The sequence below is a fragment of the Jaculus jaculus genome, unplaced genomic scaffold (genome assembly GCF_020740685.1).
Source record: "Jaculus jaculus isolate mJacJac1 unplaced genomic scaffold, mJacJac1.mat.Y.cur u25, whole genome shotgun sequence".
Taxonomy (NCBI): domain Eukaryota; kingdom Metazoa; phylum Chordata; class Mammalia; order Rodentia; family Dipodidae; genus Jaculus; species Jaculus jaculus.
Window position 1 is genome coordinate 3,751,124 of NW_025423515.1, and position 17,629 is coordinate 3,768,752.

At 43.8% G+C, this 17,629-nt stretch overlaps 1 protein-coding gene across 1 annotated transcript in view; it reads right to left on the minus strand.

The window, feature by feature from the left end:
• Positions 1 to 689: 689 nt before the first annotated feature.
• LOC123457511 (CCA tRNA nucleotidyltransferase 1, mitochondrial-like) overlaps positions 690 to 17,629 on the minus strand; it is a 45,154-nt gene continuing 28,214 nt past the window's right edge. The window contains 2 exon segments of the mRNA XM_045141390.1: positions 690 to 1,231; positions 1,292 to 2,033. Of these exon segments, the coding sequence (XP_044997325.1) occupies positions 690 to 1,231; positions 1,292 to 2,033 (1,284 nt within the window).

Consider the following 17,629-nt stretch of genomic DNA (forward strand, 5'->3'; position numbering starts at 1 on the left):
TTAGGCTTTACAAAAGTTTCTTTAACTAAACACCAGATACAAACCAAAGGCAAATAGTCTGAGATCAAATCATCACATTCATCCCTTAAGTTTTCTAGAATTTCTGTACCTAAAGAAAAAATTACAACAGTAAAACCTATTGCTACAACCTTCTATGTATGCTCACACTAATTAATGCACATATTATAAACATTTCAAAAGTCATTTTTCTTAAGATATATCATGCAAAATAATATTTACAGTCTAAGAGGATAGGCAGAGGTCAACCAGACTTCAGCAGACACATTCCCAGAGTATAAGATGCAAACTGCAACTTAGTGAAAACATTTGCAGAGTAAGGTCAGTTTTCTAGAGATTTCCTATTCTAGGTTTAATTTTGCTGTAGTTTCTTCACTCTTATTAAGAAATATTTTTTTGTGGGGTGGGGGCTGGAGAGATGGCTTAGCGGTTAAGCGCTTGCCTGTGAAGCCTAAGGACCCTAGTTCGAGGCTTGGTTCCCCAGGTCCCACGTTAGCCAGATGCACAAGGGGGCACATGCGTCTGGAGTTCGTTTGCAGAGGCTGGAAGCCCTGGCACATCCATTCTCTCTCTCTCCCTCTATCTGTCTTTCTCTCTGTGTCTGTTGCTCTCAAATAAATAAATAAATAATGAATAAAAAATATTTTTTTTAAAAAAGAAATATTTTTATCTTACCCAGAAGTTACAATTTTTTTTGGTATGTAGTTCATGTTGTCTTTTTTAATGTAACTTAGAAGTTCGTCTTTTTCCATTTGGTAACCACTTTTTTTCCACTGTTCATGCAACTGCTGTAACAGAGCCCAGATTTCCTTCCCTGAAGAAACGCCGGCTCTCCTGATGCCATGTCCACTCACTGGAAAGGGTGGAATGGACCACTACTGCATCTCCTTGAGAAGGCCATGCTGTCCTTGGTACTTCAGCAGCTCACACACACAGATGGCAATGTCAGGTTCCCTAGAATCTATGATGAAGTCTTGGTAGGGTCTTAATGGTTCTGAACTATCTGTTGCTTTAATCAAGTCTTTCCTGTTTTTAACAATAAATAAACCTAGGTTTTTCTCTTCCTTTGAAATCTTCAACCTCAAACCCAGTCTTGTGACATCATCTTGTTCTCTGAATAATGAGGCCAAAAGAGTTATTGGCTTTGGTGAAAGGCTTTCAACATTTTTACTAACTTTGTTAAATTCTTCTAAATTTGCATTAGCAGGTAAACCTATGTGTGGCGCCATGTCAAGATCATATATCAGGTGGATCAAGTGATGTACATGGTCACCAGTGAAATTTTTCTTCAGTTCTACCCAAATTCTCTCTCCTGATATTCCAGCCAAGCTTTTGGCATTCTCTGCAATTGCTCCCAGAGTCTCAGGGTCATGGTCACCAGGTTTGTCTACAATTCTACCATAAAACCTGAAATACCATAAAATTCGAAGATAATCTTCTTGAACACTTTGCTTGGCTTGTCCAACAAATCTAACTTTCTTATTTTTTAAATCTGTATAGCCATTAAAGTAGTCAAACAAAGAACCATCAAAACCCAGAAACATGGAATTGATCGTGAGGTCTCTACGTTCAGCATCTTTCTGCCAGTCAGCTGTGAATTCTACCTCGGCATGTCTCCCATCAGTGGAAACATCAATCCGGAGTGTAGTAATTTCAAAATTTTCTTCATGAAGCCTGGCGGTAATTGCCCCATGCTTCTCTCTTTTGTTGTTGATCATATGAATGCCAGCCGACTGGAACATCTCCTTCATATGGGCTGGTGTGGCCGTGGTGGCAAAATCCACATCCTGAGGCTTGACCCCATTGAGTAAGTCCCTCACAGCTCCTCCTGCTATTCTTAATTCATGATTCTCTTTGAAAACTAATTCTGTCAGATTCTTCAACCCTTCTGTAAAATGTGACTGAAATTCTGGAGACTGCAACTTCATTGTAAACAGGTGTCGCTTCAAGAGACACAATCTACTAAAACTACAGTTCATAACTGGCCTGTGCCACAGACAGAGGTGCCTCAGTATCTGGAGACAGTCACCAACCACACATCTGGTTTCCACATTCCTTCCCTCCCCTCAGCCCTCCTCCAGAGCCAGCCTGGGGAATCAGCACGTCATCCCGGGGACCCTCAGGGCATGCAGAGAGCAGACGGGCGGCCCCCCAACACTGCGTGGGGGAGCTAAGACTCCGTGCACTCCCAGGCCAATTCAGGACGGCCTCTGGGAACAGGACCCTGGGCTGCGCGTCCGGCCGCTCCCCCGGGTGACAATGGCGAGGTTGGGACACAGGGAGGAAAGAGCACCCCATTCCCAGAAAGCCTGAGAGGACATGGCTCCCTTCCGCTCCCCCGAGCTGCAGGGCCACGCTGGAAGGTGACACCTCCCACCGCCCTTCATTTGATTTTTTGATGTTTGCTATCCTTACTGGGGTAAGGAGGAATCTCATAGTTATTTTAATTTGCATTTCCCTGCTGATTAGGAATGATGAACACTTTCTTAAGTGTGTGTTTGCCAATTGTATTTCTTCCTCTGTGAACTGCCTGTTCAGCTCTTTGCTCCAGTTTGTGAGTGGGCTCTTTGACTTTTTATTCGTTAGGTTTGTGAGTTCTTTGTAGATTCTAGAGATTAGGCCTCTGTCAGTTGGATAAAGAGGAAATATTTTCTCCCATTCTGTGGGCAATCTATTGGCTCTGCCTGTTGTATGCTTGTCTGTAAAGAAGCTCTTCATCTTCATGTGATCCCAGTGGTTGGTGACTGTTTAAGATAATGAGCTACTAGGTTTAATTCAGGAAGTCTTTTTCCATTCCTATATCATGGAAAGTTCTTCCTATATTTTCTTCCAATAGTAGTCAAGTTTCTGGTCTTATATGGAGGACCTTGATCCATTTGGGCTTGAGTGTAGTGCATGGCAAGATGTGTGGATCAAGATTCAATTTGCTGCATATTGTTATCCAGTTTGTCCAGCACCATTTGTTATCTTTTTTTCCAACCTATATTGTTAGGGCTTTTGTCAAATAGCAAGTACCTGTAATTGTTTGATCTGAAGTCCGTGTCCTCAAGTCTATTCCATTGGTCTATACTCCTGTTTTTATGCCAGTACCATGCTGTTTTTATTACTATAGCTTTGTAATATAGCTTTAGATCAGGTATGGTGATGCCTCCAGAGGTTTTGTTTTGTTTTGTTTTGTTTTGTTTTGTTTTGTTTTGTTTTGTTTTGTTTTGTTTTGTTTTGTTTTGTTTTTGCTGAGGACATGCTTGGATATCTGAGGCCTTTCCATATGAAATTTAAGATCATTTTTTCTAACTCTGTGAAGAACAATGTTGGGATTTTAATTGGAATTGCATTCAATCTGTAAATTGCCTTTGGAAGGATTGCCATTTTCACAATGTTGATTCTTCCTACCCAGGAACAAGGGAGGTCATTCCAGTTTCTCAAGTCCTCCTCAATTTCTTTTCTGAGACTTTTTTATGTATTCATTATATGTATCTTTCCCTTCCTTGGTTAACATTATTCCAAGGTTTTTTGTTTTGTTTTGTTTTTTTGCTATTGAAAATGGAACCATGGCCCTTATTCCTTTTTCTGTATCTTTGTCATTTGCATATAGAAAGGCTACTGAATTTTGTATCCTGCTACTTTGCTATAGGAGTTAATCACCTTCAAGGTTTTGGGATGCAGTCTCTCAGGTCTCTTATGTACACAATCATGTCATCAGCAAAAAGAGCTAACTTAAGTACTTCATCTCCAAATTGTATCCCTTTTATTTCTTTCTCCTGTCTTATTGCTTGAAGTAGGACTTCCATTACTATATTGAAGAGCAGAGGTAAGAATGGACAACCCTGTCTTGTTCCTGATCTCAATGGGAATTCTTCCAGTCTCTCTTAATTAAGTATTATTTGGGCCTTAGTAGCTTTGTATATTGCCTTTATTATGTTGAGATATGAGCCAACCATGCCAATTCTCTCCAATGTTTTGATCATGAAATGATGTATTTTGTCAAAGGACTTTTCTGCATCTATCGAAATGATCATGTGGTATTGTGTTTAACCTTGTTTATGTGATGTATTATGTTGGGAGCCATAGAGCAAAAGCCTCTCCATTTTGCCGGGGCCTGTTCTTAAGTTGACTCATTTATTAGAAAGCTGGTCCATCCAGCTTGCAATTAGGAATGTTGGTCAGCAGACTGTTTGCAGAATCTTATCTTTTACAAAGAGCCAGTTTACAATCAGGCTGTCAAGCCTGATGCAATCAGGCTGTTAAGCCGTTGAGGCAAAGTTAGACAAACACCCAGTTACATCTCCTCTAGGTTCCCTAACAATCCTTTGGCCCTAAATCACGTCAGCCATCATAACTCCCTGTGTTCTTCCCCTATATAACCATTGTGTAAAAAATAAAAATCTGAAGACCTTGATCAGAATATAGACTTGGTCTCCTTTGTGTCTCTTGTCTCTCATCCAGGTTAATTTCCCCTCAGGTCCTTGTTTGACTCCCCACTGGCCGGGGCATATTACATTGACAGATTTTCATATGTTGAACCACCTCTGTGTTCCTGGGATGAATCTCACTTGATCAAGATGGATAATACTTTTGATATGTTGTTGGATTTGGTTTGCAAGGATTTTGTTCATGATCTTTGCATCTAAGTTCATCAGGAAAATAGGCTGGTAGTTTTCTTCTGTTGTGGCATCTCTGCCTAGTTTTAGAATTAGGGTGATACTAGCTTCATAGAAGGAGTTGGGTAGCATTCCCTGTTCTCCAATTGTGTGGCACAGTTTGAGGAAGATTGGTTTGAGTTCTTCCATGAAGGTGTGATAGAATTAAGCTGAGAAGCCATCTGGTCCTGAACTCTTCTTTGGGGGAGGTTTTTTATTACTTTTTCTATCTCAATGTGTGTGATAGGTTTATTTAGGAGATTAATCTGCTCTGAGTTTATCTTTGACAGTTGGTATGTGTCCAGGAATTCATCCATCTCCTTCCACATTATCCAGTTTTGTGGAGTAGAGGTTTTTGAGATAAGCCCTGATGATCCTCCCAATTTCACTTATATCTGTTGTGATCTCTCCTTTTTTTTTTTTTTTTTTTTTGCTTTATCAAATTGGCCAGGGGTTTGTCAATCTTGCTTATTATTTCAAAGAACCAGCTCTTTGTTTTGTCAGTTGTCTTAATTGTTTTCTTAGTTACCAACTCTTAATTATTTCTTTCCTTCTGGAGCTTTTTGGGTTGGATTTTTCTTGCTTTTCCAGTGCTTTTATGTGGGTGGTTAGGTTATTGATTTGGGATCTCTCTGTCTTTGTTATGAAGGGATTGAGTGCTATGGATTTTCCCCTGAGGACCGCCTTTATTGTGTCCCATAAGTTTTGGTACGACGTGTTCTCGTTGTCATTCATCTCTAAAACTTTTGCAGTTTCATTTTTTATTTCATCCACTATCCATTTATTGTTTAAAAGTGTGCTGTTCAGTTTCCAGGAGCCAATGGGATTCTTGGTGGGTCTTTTGTTGTTAATTTCTAGCAATATAGCATTGTGATCTGATATCATGCAGGGAATTATGTCAATCTTCCAGAATATATGGAGGCAGGCTTTGAGACCCAGTGTATGATCTATTTTACAGAATGTTCCATTTGGTGCTGAGAAGGATGTATAATCTGTGATTTGGGGATGGAATGTTCTGTAGATGTCTGTTAGTTTTAAGTGATCTATGGTTTTGTTGAGCTCTCTTACCTGTTGAATTTCTGTTTTGATGAACTGTCTATTACTGATAATGGTGCATTGAAGTCCCCAATATGATCATGTTGGTGGTTATCTATGTTTTATTGTCAAGTAGGTTTTGCTTTATGAACAGTTTGCCCCTGTGTTTGGTGCATACAGATTTATGATTGTAATATCCTCTTGGTGGATCGTTTCCTTGATAAGTAGGAAGTACCCTTCTTTGTCTTTTTTATTATTTTTGGTCTGAAGTCTATTTTATCCAATATTAACATAGCTATGCCTGCTTGTTTCTGATTCCCATTTGCTGGGAATATTTTTTCCATCCTTTCACCCTGAGGAGGTATCTGTGTTTAGTGGTGAGGTGGGTTTCTTGAAGACAACAGGTTGAGGGGTATAATTTTCTGATCCATCCTGTTAGCTTATGTCTATTTATGGGTGAATTAAGGCCATTAAAATTTAGGGTTATGACTGTACGGTTTGATTTTATCCCTGCCATATTGTGTTGCTACATATGGTTTGGTGTTTTCATGGACTTTGAAGTTTTTTGTGCCTTCTCTGAGTTTGATTATTGTGATCTGTTTCTTGTAGGCCTTTAAGTTTGATTATTTGATTCTTCTGTGGGGAGAATTTCATGAAATACTCTCTGTAGGTTTGGTTTTGTGTTCATATAATTATAAAACTGAATTTTGAATTCTTTCACCATCTATTATGAGGAATACTTTTGCTGGGTAGAGTAGTTTGGTTAGAAGCCATAGGTTCTTAGATTTTGCAGTGTGTCATTCCAGGCCCTTCTGGCTTTCAGAGTTTCCATTGAGAAGTCCGAAGTAATTCTGATGGGGTTACCTTTAAAACTAGGGTGCTATTTTTCCCTCGCTGCTTTTAGGATTTTCTCTTTGGTGTCAATGTTTAGAGTCTTAATGACAATATGTCTTGGAGAGTTTCTCCTTTGGTCCAATCTGTTTGGAGTTCTGTTAGCTTCCTGTGTCTTGATGGGCCTTTCTTTTGAGAGAGTGGGTAAGTTTTCTTCAATTATTTTATTAAATAATTTCTCCATGTGTTTGGTCTGAATTTCTTCTTCTTCAGGTATTCCAATGTTCCTGATATTTGGACATTTAAGGGTATCCCACAATTTCCTCATGTCTGTTCACAGAAACTTTTGAAGTTATTGAAACTTTTGAGCTTTCAAACTGTTTCTTCCATTTTTTCTTCCAGATCGGAGTGTTTATCCTCCACATGGCTGACTGTATTCTTGAGAGCTTCTAGAGAGTTTTGGACTTGTTCAAGTAGGTGTGCATTTTCTACTACTTTTCTATGTATAGTTTCCATCCCTCTGTCAAGCTCCCTTTTCACACACCCCTCTGTCAAGCTCCCTTTTCACATCATTTTCTGATTTTCTTGATGCTTGTTGGAATTCATCCTTGCATTTCTTTACGTCCTCATTTAGCATTGTCAGCTGATTTTTGAGGTCCTATTTTTTTTAATATTTTTTTTATTTGAGAGTGACAGACACAGAGAGAAAGACAGATAGAGGGAGAGAGAGAGAGAATGGGCGCACCAGGGCTTCCAGCCTCTGAAAACGGACTCCAGACACGTGTGCCCCCTTGTACATCTGGCTAATGTGGGACCTGGGGAACCGAGCCTTGAACTAGGGTCCTTAGGCTTCACAGGCAAGCGCTTAACCGCTAAGCCATCTCTCCAGCCCGAGGTCCTATTTTTTTTTTTCACTCTCCTTCATATCTCTTAACTCTCTTTGGATTCCTTCCATTTTCTTATCTATTAGGTCTAGTCTAGTGATGGCAACATCCACACGATTATCGGTCCTTTGTTGCTTTTCTGCAAGTTCTACCAGTAGCCTTGTCAGGGTTGCATTGCTCATAGCTTCATCTTGGTATTGTGATCCTAATGACTCTTCTATGTTTTGATTAGAGACATTCACTGTAGGTCTGGGTGATCTAACTTGATTTTCTTACATTTGATTTTTCATGTTATTTCTTTTGCACCATAGTTGGCCCATCACAGTGTATGGGCAAGGAGAGTAGGACTGTGGTCTGGATGGGCTGGGAAGTGGTGCTTCTTGGGGGAGCTGGCCTGGTCTAGCTGGCAGGCAAGCAGAAGGACTGTGTGGTTTTGTGCTAGCACATAGGAGGGTGTATCAGCTTGAGCTTAAGCACAGTGGGAAGCTGAAGCCACCCCTCTGATCTCTCATTTATCAGAATGCTAAAGCAGCCTGAACTCTCAAGCACAGATGTACCAAAGCTGCCTGCCCTGGTGGTCAGAGGGGCACTGAAGCACCAAGCACTGCAGCAGCCTAAACTCGTGCGTGATAGAACACTGGGACTAAGAAGCTATCTGAGCTTGCCTGCAGCAGGACAATGGCAGTCAGTAGGCATGGCAGATGGGGAGGGACTTGCACCCAAGCTCGGTTGGCTAGGTGGGTGGAATGGGCCTGGGCTGGGTGTGAATTGGTGGCTGCTGAAGCAGTAAGCGAGCAAATGGGCAGAGGGAGCAGGCTAAGCTTGTATGAACAGTTATCAGCAGTGCCTGTTGTGGGAAAATGGAGTCTGAGATCTAAGCAGGCTGGCAGGTGGAGCCTGCTGTGGGCACTCATGGACAGGGGGAGCAGGGTGATCACCACTGTGCAGTGAGACAAGTGGAATTATGCTGGCCTGGGTCCCATTTCCTACAGAAAGTGCAGGTATATCCCTAGGCTGGGACTTTGGGTACGGCTTGAGCTGCTTGAGGGCTTGGGGGACTCGGGCTAACCACAAGCGAGGGAATCAGTGATTCCCCATTTCTTCCTCCATGTGCCCTCCCACTGGCAATCTATTAGAAATTTCTCTCCATTAAAAGAACCAGTCAACCCTTAATGCATTGCCTTTCTTTCCTGGGGCTGTGTGGTGCAGTTAGGCAGTTGCCATCTTGACCAGAAGACATGTTTGATCTTTTCATAGTGTCCTGACTATCTTGAAATTTCCACTCATACTTTTTATTTTCTTTTTCTTTTTTTTTTTTTTTGTTTTGTTTTGTTTTGTTTTTCGAGGTGGGGTCTCACTGTAGTCCAGGCTGACCTGGAATTCACTATAGAGTCTCAGGGTGGCCTCAAACTCATGGCAATCCTCCTACCTCTGCCTCCCAAGTGCTGGGATTAAAGGCATGCGCCACCACGCCCGGCTCACTCATACTTTTCTATTCGTTTGCCTTTCTCTTTGTTGGACTGTATTAAATCTGCCACCTGGTCTTCTAGCTTAGATATTCTGTCTTCTCCTTCATCCATTCTACTGGTCAGATTTTCGACAGAGATTTTTATTTCATTAACTGTTCCTCATTGCTAGTAATTCTGACTGTTTTTTCTTTATTATTTCTATTTCCTTATTTCTGTCTAGTATTGACTTCTTTATTTCATTAAATTGGTGTCCTGTGTTTTCTTTGATTCCTTTGATTTCCTCTTTCATTCTTTTGGTTTCTTCTTTGACTTCTTTGAACATATTTATAATCATTCTTTTGCAATCTTTGTCAGGCATTTCCTCTAAGTCATTCTCACTGGAGGTCATTTCTGATGCATTAACACTTTTTGGTGGATTTATATTGTCTTGATTTTTGGTGTTTCTTGTTGTAATGTATATATTTTTGCATCCTGGATTATTTAATGATTAGATTTTCTAGTTAGCTGGGTATTATTAGATGTATCAATCAATCTGATGTTATATATCTTCAGGGTAGGAGCTTAAGGTGCTAGGTGTGGCTCTCAAGACTCTCAGAGTATCTACAAAAGTGACCCTAGGTGTTGGGTTTGCCTGCTATGAGAGTATTCAAGTAGGCTGAGTGGAACCAAATATAGATAGTTTCTAAAATTTAACTAAACAATGTACACATTTTTGTTTGTTTGTTTGTTTGTTTTTCGAGGTAGGGTCTCACTCTGGTCCAGGCTGACCTGGAATTAACTCTGTCATCTCAGGGTGGCCTTGAACTCATGGCGATCCTCCTACCTCTGCCTCCCAAGTGCTGGGATTAAAGGCATGCGCCACCACGCCTGGCTCAACAATGTACACTTTTAATGAAAAACAGCTCAGAGTATTTATCCAAGAGTAGGTATGAAAACCAGATCCTCTGTCTGTCCCTTAGGCTGTGTGGTGCCTCACCCACTCCCTTAATCCTGACAACAAGGAGGTTAAGATTTCTGGTCTGTTGAGGGTTCCAAGTCAAAGCTGACATTCTTGAACAGTTAACTGATGCTGTCCCCATGAGTTGCCCTCAGGGGCAGAGACCTTATATACCAGACTATGCTTTTTTTTTTTTTTCTTTCTTTTTTTACCCAATGAAACTTTGCCTCAGATTCCATGAGTCTATGGTTTTACTTTGTGACACTGGATCCCATAACATGGGAAGTAGTGGGTAAAAGGGCCTCCCTCAGCTCAGGAAAGATGGGGAGAAGAGGGCTTCCCTTGAAAGGCAGGATGGAAAATTATAAAGTAAGCTTTGCAAAGAAACAGCTGGGGGTCAACATGAACTGTATATCCCTGGAAGACATAAATCACAGACAAGGCTATAGATAGGCTGCGAGTTAGATCAAGTTAAACTTTATGTTCCAAAAAGAAGAAAAGCAAAAATACAGTTCCAAGAAAAATCAAAGTAAGGGAATAGTTTCTCAAGATAGCCTGACCATGGACTTAAAACTCTGTTTATGCAAAAATAAGATATGTAGACATAACTATATGAGTTCCGCAGGCTTTGCAAATATCCTTGTGAACCTCCCCCCCTTTTCCCTTCCTTGCTAAAAAACCCTATATAAAGATATACCCAATAGGGCTCAGGGTCAATTCCTCTGTCTCCTGCATGAGGCAAGTGTCAACCCCAGAGCTCTGGTTTCCTGAATAAAGCCTCATTCTTTTGCAGCAAGCCCAGTCTCCTGTGTGTCTTTGGGTGCGTGCTCTCCTGAGACTTGAGTGAGGGTCTCCCCCTGGGGGTCTTTCACCCTCAGGTCAAGGAACAGGGGGAGAAAAGGGCCTCCCTCAGATCAGAGAAGAAGTGTCAAAGACTGCTTCACTCAGCACAGGGAAGGAGTCGAAAAGAGGGCCACCCTCAGCACAGGGAAGGAATGGAGAAGAGGACGTTCCTCAGCTGAGGGAAGGAGAGAAAAGAGCCTCCCTAAGCTCAGGGAAGAAGTGGCAAAGAGTGTCTCCCTGAGCACAGGGAAGCAGTGGAGAAGAGGACCTCCCTCAACTCAAGGAAGAATGGAGGGGAAAGGCCTCCCTCAGCTTAGAGAGAAAGTAGAGAGGAGGCCCTCCCTCAGCTCAGGGAAGATGGGGAGAAAAGGGCCTCTATAAGCTCAGGGGAGAAGTGGGAAAGAGGACCTCCCTGAGCACAGGGAAGGAGTGGAAAAGGGGGCCTTCCTCAGCACAAGGAAGGAGTGGGGAAGAGGGCCTCCCTCAGCTCAGGGAAGAAAGGGAGAAGAGGGCCTTCCTCAACTCAGGAAAGAAGGGGGAAATAGGGCCTCCTTCAGAGCAGGGAATGAGTGGATAAGAGGGCTTCCCTCAGCTCAGGGAAGAAAGGGAGAAGAGGGTCTCACTCAGCTCAGGGAATAATGAGAGAAGAGGGCTTCCCTAAGTTCATGGAAGGAGGGGAGAAGAGAGTGTTCCTCAGCTCAGGGAAGAATGGGAGAAGAGGGCTTCCCTAAGTTCATGGAAGGAGAGGGAAAGGGGGAATCCCCCAGCTAGGAGAAGAGGGGGAGAAGTGGAGAAGAGGACCTCCCTTAGCTAAAGGACAGAGTGGAGAAGAGGGCCTCCCTGAGCTCAGGAAAGAAGGAGAGAAGATGGCGTCAGTCAACTCAGGGAAAAAGTGGCTAAGAGGGCCTCCCTCTGAACAGGGAAGGAGTAGAGAAGAGGGCCTCCCTCCATACAGGGAAGGGGATTAGAAGAGGGCTTCCCTCAGCACAGGGAAGGAGTGGAGAAGAGGGCCTCCCTGAGCTCAGGAAAAAAAGGGGATAAGAGGGCCTTCCTCACCTTTGGGTATAAAGAGGGGAAAATGTTTTATTTCTCTACATCTTATTATATCTAGCCTAGAGAAATATAGAAGTCAGAAGGCTCTGTTGATGGTAGACAAACAGGAGGTTCTGCTAATGGCAGGTAAACAAGAGGCCCTGCTGGGATGAATAGCATTTCCTGGGGCCTGCATTTTTGAGTAAACTCATTAAGATAAGTGGGAATGTGGGTCACAAGCTGTTGGAGATGAGGAGATGAGCCCTGAACAGACCTTAGCCCTGAGATAACCTCTGTCCTGAGCAACTTCTGACCTTTCCTCATCCCCCCACCCTGCCACACCTAACTGATTCCATCCCCCTACTCCACCACACCTAACTAATTAACATCCTGCCTGGCAACTGCAGAGACGTGAGAACTGTACCGTGAATTTTTGGAATAACCGCAAACTGTCCTAGGCCAAAGGCTAAGAAGATTCTGTAACTTTCCACCACCTGCCTCCTCCAGCCCCCCCCCCCACACCCAAAACCCTAACCCTAACCCTAACCCTTAAAAAGGCCGCTGTGGCTCAATAAAATTGGACTCTTGACAAGTGTACATTTGCTTGAGTCTCTTCCTCTCTCTCGCCCATCTTATTTCAGGTTAGGGTCCTCCTCGCCCCCATGAATAACTAGGTCCCATGGGACGGGACAACAAGCCTACCTCACACCCCCCAGGTGTTGCTTCTTGTAATTGACCAATAGATGTGTTTGCAAGTTTTGTTTTGTTTTTTTCCTTTTTTGCCTTTATGGCCATAACTGTCACATGTAAATTGTGATTTAGGGTTTAACTCACATCCTGTTTTTTTCTAACATCATGTGGTTATCTCCAATAAAAGCTGACACTCTGAAAAGTTCATTGCTGCTGCCCCCCTGAGATGCCCTGGTGGGGGGCACAGGCCTGGTATATCAGACTATACTTTTTTCCTCTTTTCTGTCTTTTTTTAACCCAATAAAACTTTGCTTCACATTCCATGAGTCCATGGTATTACTTTGTGATACTGGATCCCATAACGTGGGAATAGTGGCTAAGAGTGCCTCCTTCAGCTCAGGGAAGAAGGGAAGAAGTCCTCCCTCAGCTCAGGGAAGAAGGGGAGAAAGGGCCTCCCTCAGCTCAGGGAAGGAGTGGAGAAGAGAGCCTCCCTCAGCTCAGAGAAGGAGTGGAGAAGAGGGCCTACCTCAGCACAGGAAAGGAGTGGAGAAGAGAGCCTTCCTCAGCACAGGGAAGGAGTGAAGATGGCCTTCATCAGCACAAGGAAGTAGGGTAGATGAGGGCCTCCTTCAGAGCAGAGAAGGAATGGAGAAGAGGGCTTCCCTAAGCACAGGGAAGAAGTGAAGAACAGGTCCTCCTTCAGAGCAGGAAAGGTGTATAGAAAATGGCCTCCCTCAGCTCAGGGAAGGGATGGAGAAGAGGATCTCCCTCAGCAGTGGGAAAAGATTAGAAGAGGGTTTCCCTAAGCACAGGAAAGGAGTCGAGGAGAGGAACTCCCTCAGTACAGGGAAGGAGATAAGAAGAGGGCCTCCTTCAGCTCATGGAAGAAGGGAAGAGGAGGGCCTACCTCAGCTCAGGCAAGGAGTGGAGAACCAGAATGGGGCTTCCCTCAGACAGGGGAGGAGTGGAAAAGAGGGCCTCCCTCAGCACAGGGAAGGAGTGGAGAATGTGGCCTACCTCAGACAGGAAAGGAGTGGAGAAAAGGACCTCCATGAGCTCAGAAAAGAAGAGAAGAGGGCCTCCTTCATCTCAGGGAAGAAGGAGAGAAGAGGGCCTCCCTCCACACAGATAAGGAGAGGTGTAGAGGTCCTCCCTCAGCACAGGAAAGGAATGAAGAAGATGGCCTACTTAAGCACAGGGAAGGAGTGGAGAACAGGTCCTCCTTCAGAGCAGAAAAGGAGTGGAGAAAATGGCCTCCCTAAACACAGGGATCAAGTGGAGAATAAGTCCTCCCTCAGTGCAGGGAAGGAATGGACAAAACGGCTTCCCTCAGCAGTGGAAAAAAGTTTCGAAGAGGGTCTCCTTCAGCACAGGGAAGGAGATTAAATGAGGGCCTCCCTCAGCTCAGGGAAGGAGAGGACAAGAGGGCCTCCCTCATCTCAAGGAAAAAGTAGAGAATGAGAATGGGGCTTCCCTCTGATAGGGAAGGAGTGGAGAAGAGGCCCTCCCTGAGCTCAGAAAAGAAGAGGAGAAGAGGGCCTCCCTCAACACAAGGAAGCACAGGAAATTAGTGTAGAAGGAGGCCTCAGTCAGCTCAAGAAAGAAGGGGAGAAGAGGTCCTCCTACAGCTCAGAGAAGGAGTGGAGCAGAGAGCCTCCCTCAGCTCAGGGAGGAAGGGGAGAAGAGGGCTTCCCTTACCACAGGGAGGAAGGGAAGAAGAGGGCCTTCCTGAGCACAGGGGAGGAGTGTAGGAGATGGCCTCCCTCAGCTCAGGTGAGGGAGAGGAGAAAAGGGCCTCTTTCAGAGCAGGGGAAGAGTGGAAAACAGGGCCCCCTCACACAGTGATGAATAGAGAAGAGGGCCTCTCTCAGGCCAGGGAAAGAGAAGATAAGAGACCTTCCATCAGCTCAGGGACGAAGGGGAGAAGAGGGTTTCCTTCCTCATCTCAGGGAAGGAGAGAAGAGATCCTCCCTCTACTAAAGGAAGGAGAGGATAAGAGGGCCTTGCTCAGCTCAGAGAAGAAAGGGAGAAGAAGGCCTCCTTCAGAGCAGGGAAGTAGTGGAGGTGAGAGCCTCCCTCAGCTCAGGAAAAAGGGGGAGAAGAGGACTTCCCAAAGCCCAGGGAAAAGAGGTCAAAAGAGGGTATCTCCCATCTCAGGGAAGAAAGGGGAGAAAAGGCTTCTCCCTCAGCACAGGGAAGAAGTGTTAAACAGGGCCTCCCTCAGCACTGGGAAGCACAGGGAAATAGTGGAGAGGAGGGCCTCCTTCAGCTAAGGAAAGAAGGGAAGATGAGGGCCTCCCTCAGCTCAGAGAAAAAGGGGATTGGCACATAAGAGCTACAACTAGAACCTTAAAGTCATATTCTTAAAGTATATGTGGAGGTTTGATTCAGGTGTCCCCATAAACTTAGGTGTCCTGAACGCTAAGTTCCCAGCTGATGGAGATTTGGGAATTAATGCCTCCTGGAAGGAATGTATTGTTGAGGGTGGGCTTATGGGTATTATAGCCAGTTTCCCCATGTCAGTGTTTGGCACAGTCTTCTGTTGCTGTTGTCCACCTTATGTTGGCCAGGGAGTGATGTCCACCCTCTGCTAATGTCATCATTTCCCCCTGCCATCATGGAGCTTCCCTTTGAGCCTGTAAGCCAAAATAAACCTCTTTTTTTCCCAGAAGCTGCTCCTAGTTGGATGATTTCTACCAGCAATGGGAACCTGACTGCAACAGTAAAGTGGCATCAAGGAGTAGGATTGGTGCTAGACACCTGACTGTATGGCTTTGGCCTTTTGGAGCTGATTTTTCAAGAGGAATGTGGAAGGATTTGAAATTTTGGCCTAAGAGATGCCTTGCAGTGCTGTAACTACAGCTTGATGGACTATTCTGGTCAGAGTTGAAAGACCTGAATGCAGTAAGAAACTATGGACTTATGAGGGTGATAAAGACCTTTGCTTGGACTGGGCTAGCATTTTGTGTGAGGCTTGCTGTTATGCCTGGGCCCTGAGAAGTTGTGCAGGGTTGCTTTGTGTAGAAATGAACTTGTATGAACAGAGGGATATGGCACAGAAAGAAAAATCTTTGGGACTAAACTGCTGCCCATTCACCTGCAAGTTGTTTGAGGGATTAATCAACCATTGAGATTGGGCCAGCTGACCTGCAGTGGGGCAACAGAAAGAATGTAGACTCTTTTAAAGGGGCATGAGTGTTCAAGGAACATCCTGTTCTTCAAAGTTTGCTTTATCCCCCCCCCCCCCCCGCTTGGGTTAACAAATTGGCACCCTACCTGGTATTGTGAAGTATAAGAAATGCAGGAAAAAGGGGGTCATTGAGTTTGCAACAGGGTCTTGTGTTTTGGAAAGGCCATGGGCAGTGTGAAGCAGGTTTTCTGGATGCCTTCATGGAGACCCCATGGGGCCATGAGGATGACCATGGCTTGCAGCAGAGACCCAGTGGAGAAGCCAGGACCACAATATGGCTGCTCAGGAAAGCTGCTGGCCCAGGTGAAGTTTTCCAGGACTGTGAGTAGCCTAGCTGAAGGGGCAGAATTGGAATGCCAGAGAGTTGCTGGTTAGAATTATCGGACTTGGAGATTTGTCACTGGCGAGAGTTGTTGGACTTTAAGCTACAGACTTGGATGTTTGCACTGGTTGTTTTAAATGTTGTATTGGTTGAATATTTCTTTGCTATGCCCAATGCTATCTTTTGCAGTGTGAATGTTTATTCTGTGCCATTATGAGTTTGGGGGGGTGATTCTTTTTTTTTTTTTTTTTTGGTATGATGGCTCAGTTAGAAGATCTTGGACTATGGAGATATATGAACATCATTAGAATTGATGAAAACTATGGGGATAAAGTTATATTAATGCATTGCAATTTACATCATGTATGGTTATCAGTTTATGGGGGCTGGAGGAAGAATGTGTTGGTTTGATTCAGGTGTCCCCCATAAACTTAGGTGTCTTGAATGCTAGGTTCCCAGCTGATGGAGACTTGGGAACTAATGCCTCCTGAAGAAATGTATTACTGGGGCAGGCTTATGGGTATTATAGCCAATTTCTCCAAGCAAGTGTTTGGCACACTCTCCTGATATTGTTGTCCACCTTATGTTAGCCAGAGGGTGATGTCCACCCTCTGATCATGCCATCATTTTCCCCTACCATCATGGAGCTTCCCCTCAAGCCTGTAAGCCAAAATAAACCCCTTTTTTTCACAAGCTGCTCTTAGTTGGGTGATTTCTACCAGTAATGAGAAGCTGACTGCAACAGTATTTAATGTGGATCGCCATATCTAAAAACACAGCAGATAAGTAGAAAACCCATGCATCAAATCAGTTCAGGATGCAAAAGTCACTACTTTATAACACAAGAAACACAAAGAATCAAGAAAATACAGTACCACCAAAAATTGTAAATCCACCAGAAGTGATCACCAAGGAGACTGTTTTAGATGAAATGCCTGACAAATATTTCAAAACAAAAAAAATCTATCTATACTCCAACAAATCAAAGAAGGTGCCGGGCTTGGTGGCACATGCCTTTAATCCCAGCACTCGGGAGGCAGAGGTAGGAGGATCGCCATGAGTTCGAGGCCACCATGAGGCTACATAGTGAATTCCAGGTCAGCCTGAGCCAGAGTGAGACCCTACCTCGAAAAACCAAAAAAAAAAAAAAAAAAAAAAAAAGAAGGAAAGAAAGGAATCAAAGGGAAAAAAAAGGAATTAAAGAACAAAAACTCCTGAAGGAGATCACAGACAAATGAGCTTAATGGAATAAGGATGTCATTGCAAGACATGAGTAAGGAAATAGAAATGCTGAAGAGAAACCAGACTGAAATCCAAACTCTGAAGAACACAGACAGTCCAATAAAAAACTGTGAAAAGAGCCAGGCGTGGTGGTGCACGCCTTTAATCCCAGCCCTCGGGAAGCAGAGGTAGGAGGATTGCCATGAGTTCGAGGCCACCCTGAGACTCCATAGTGAATTCCAGGTCAGCCTGGGCTAGAGTAAGACCCTACCTCAAAAAACAAAACAAAACAAAAACCTGAGCAAAGCCTCACAAGTAGAATGGGTGAAGGACAGAACTGAATATCTAAACTAGAAGACCATGTGGCATACCTAATATAGTCCAACAAAGAAAAAGGCAAGCTAACAGCAATGTATTAATGGGAATTTCAAGATATCTGGGCACTATGAAAAGATCAAACATAAGAATTCAGGGTATAATAGAAGGGAAGGAATTTCAATCTAGAGGCTTAGTAGGC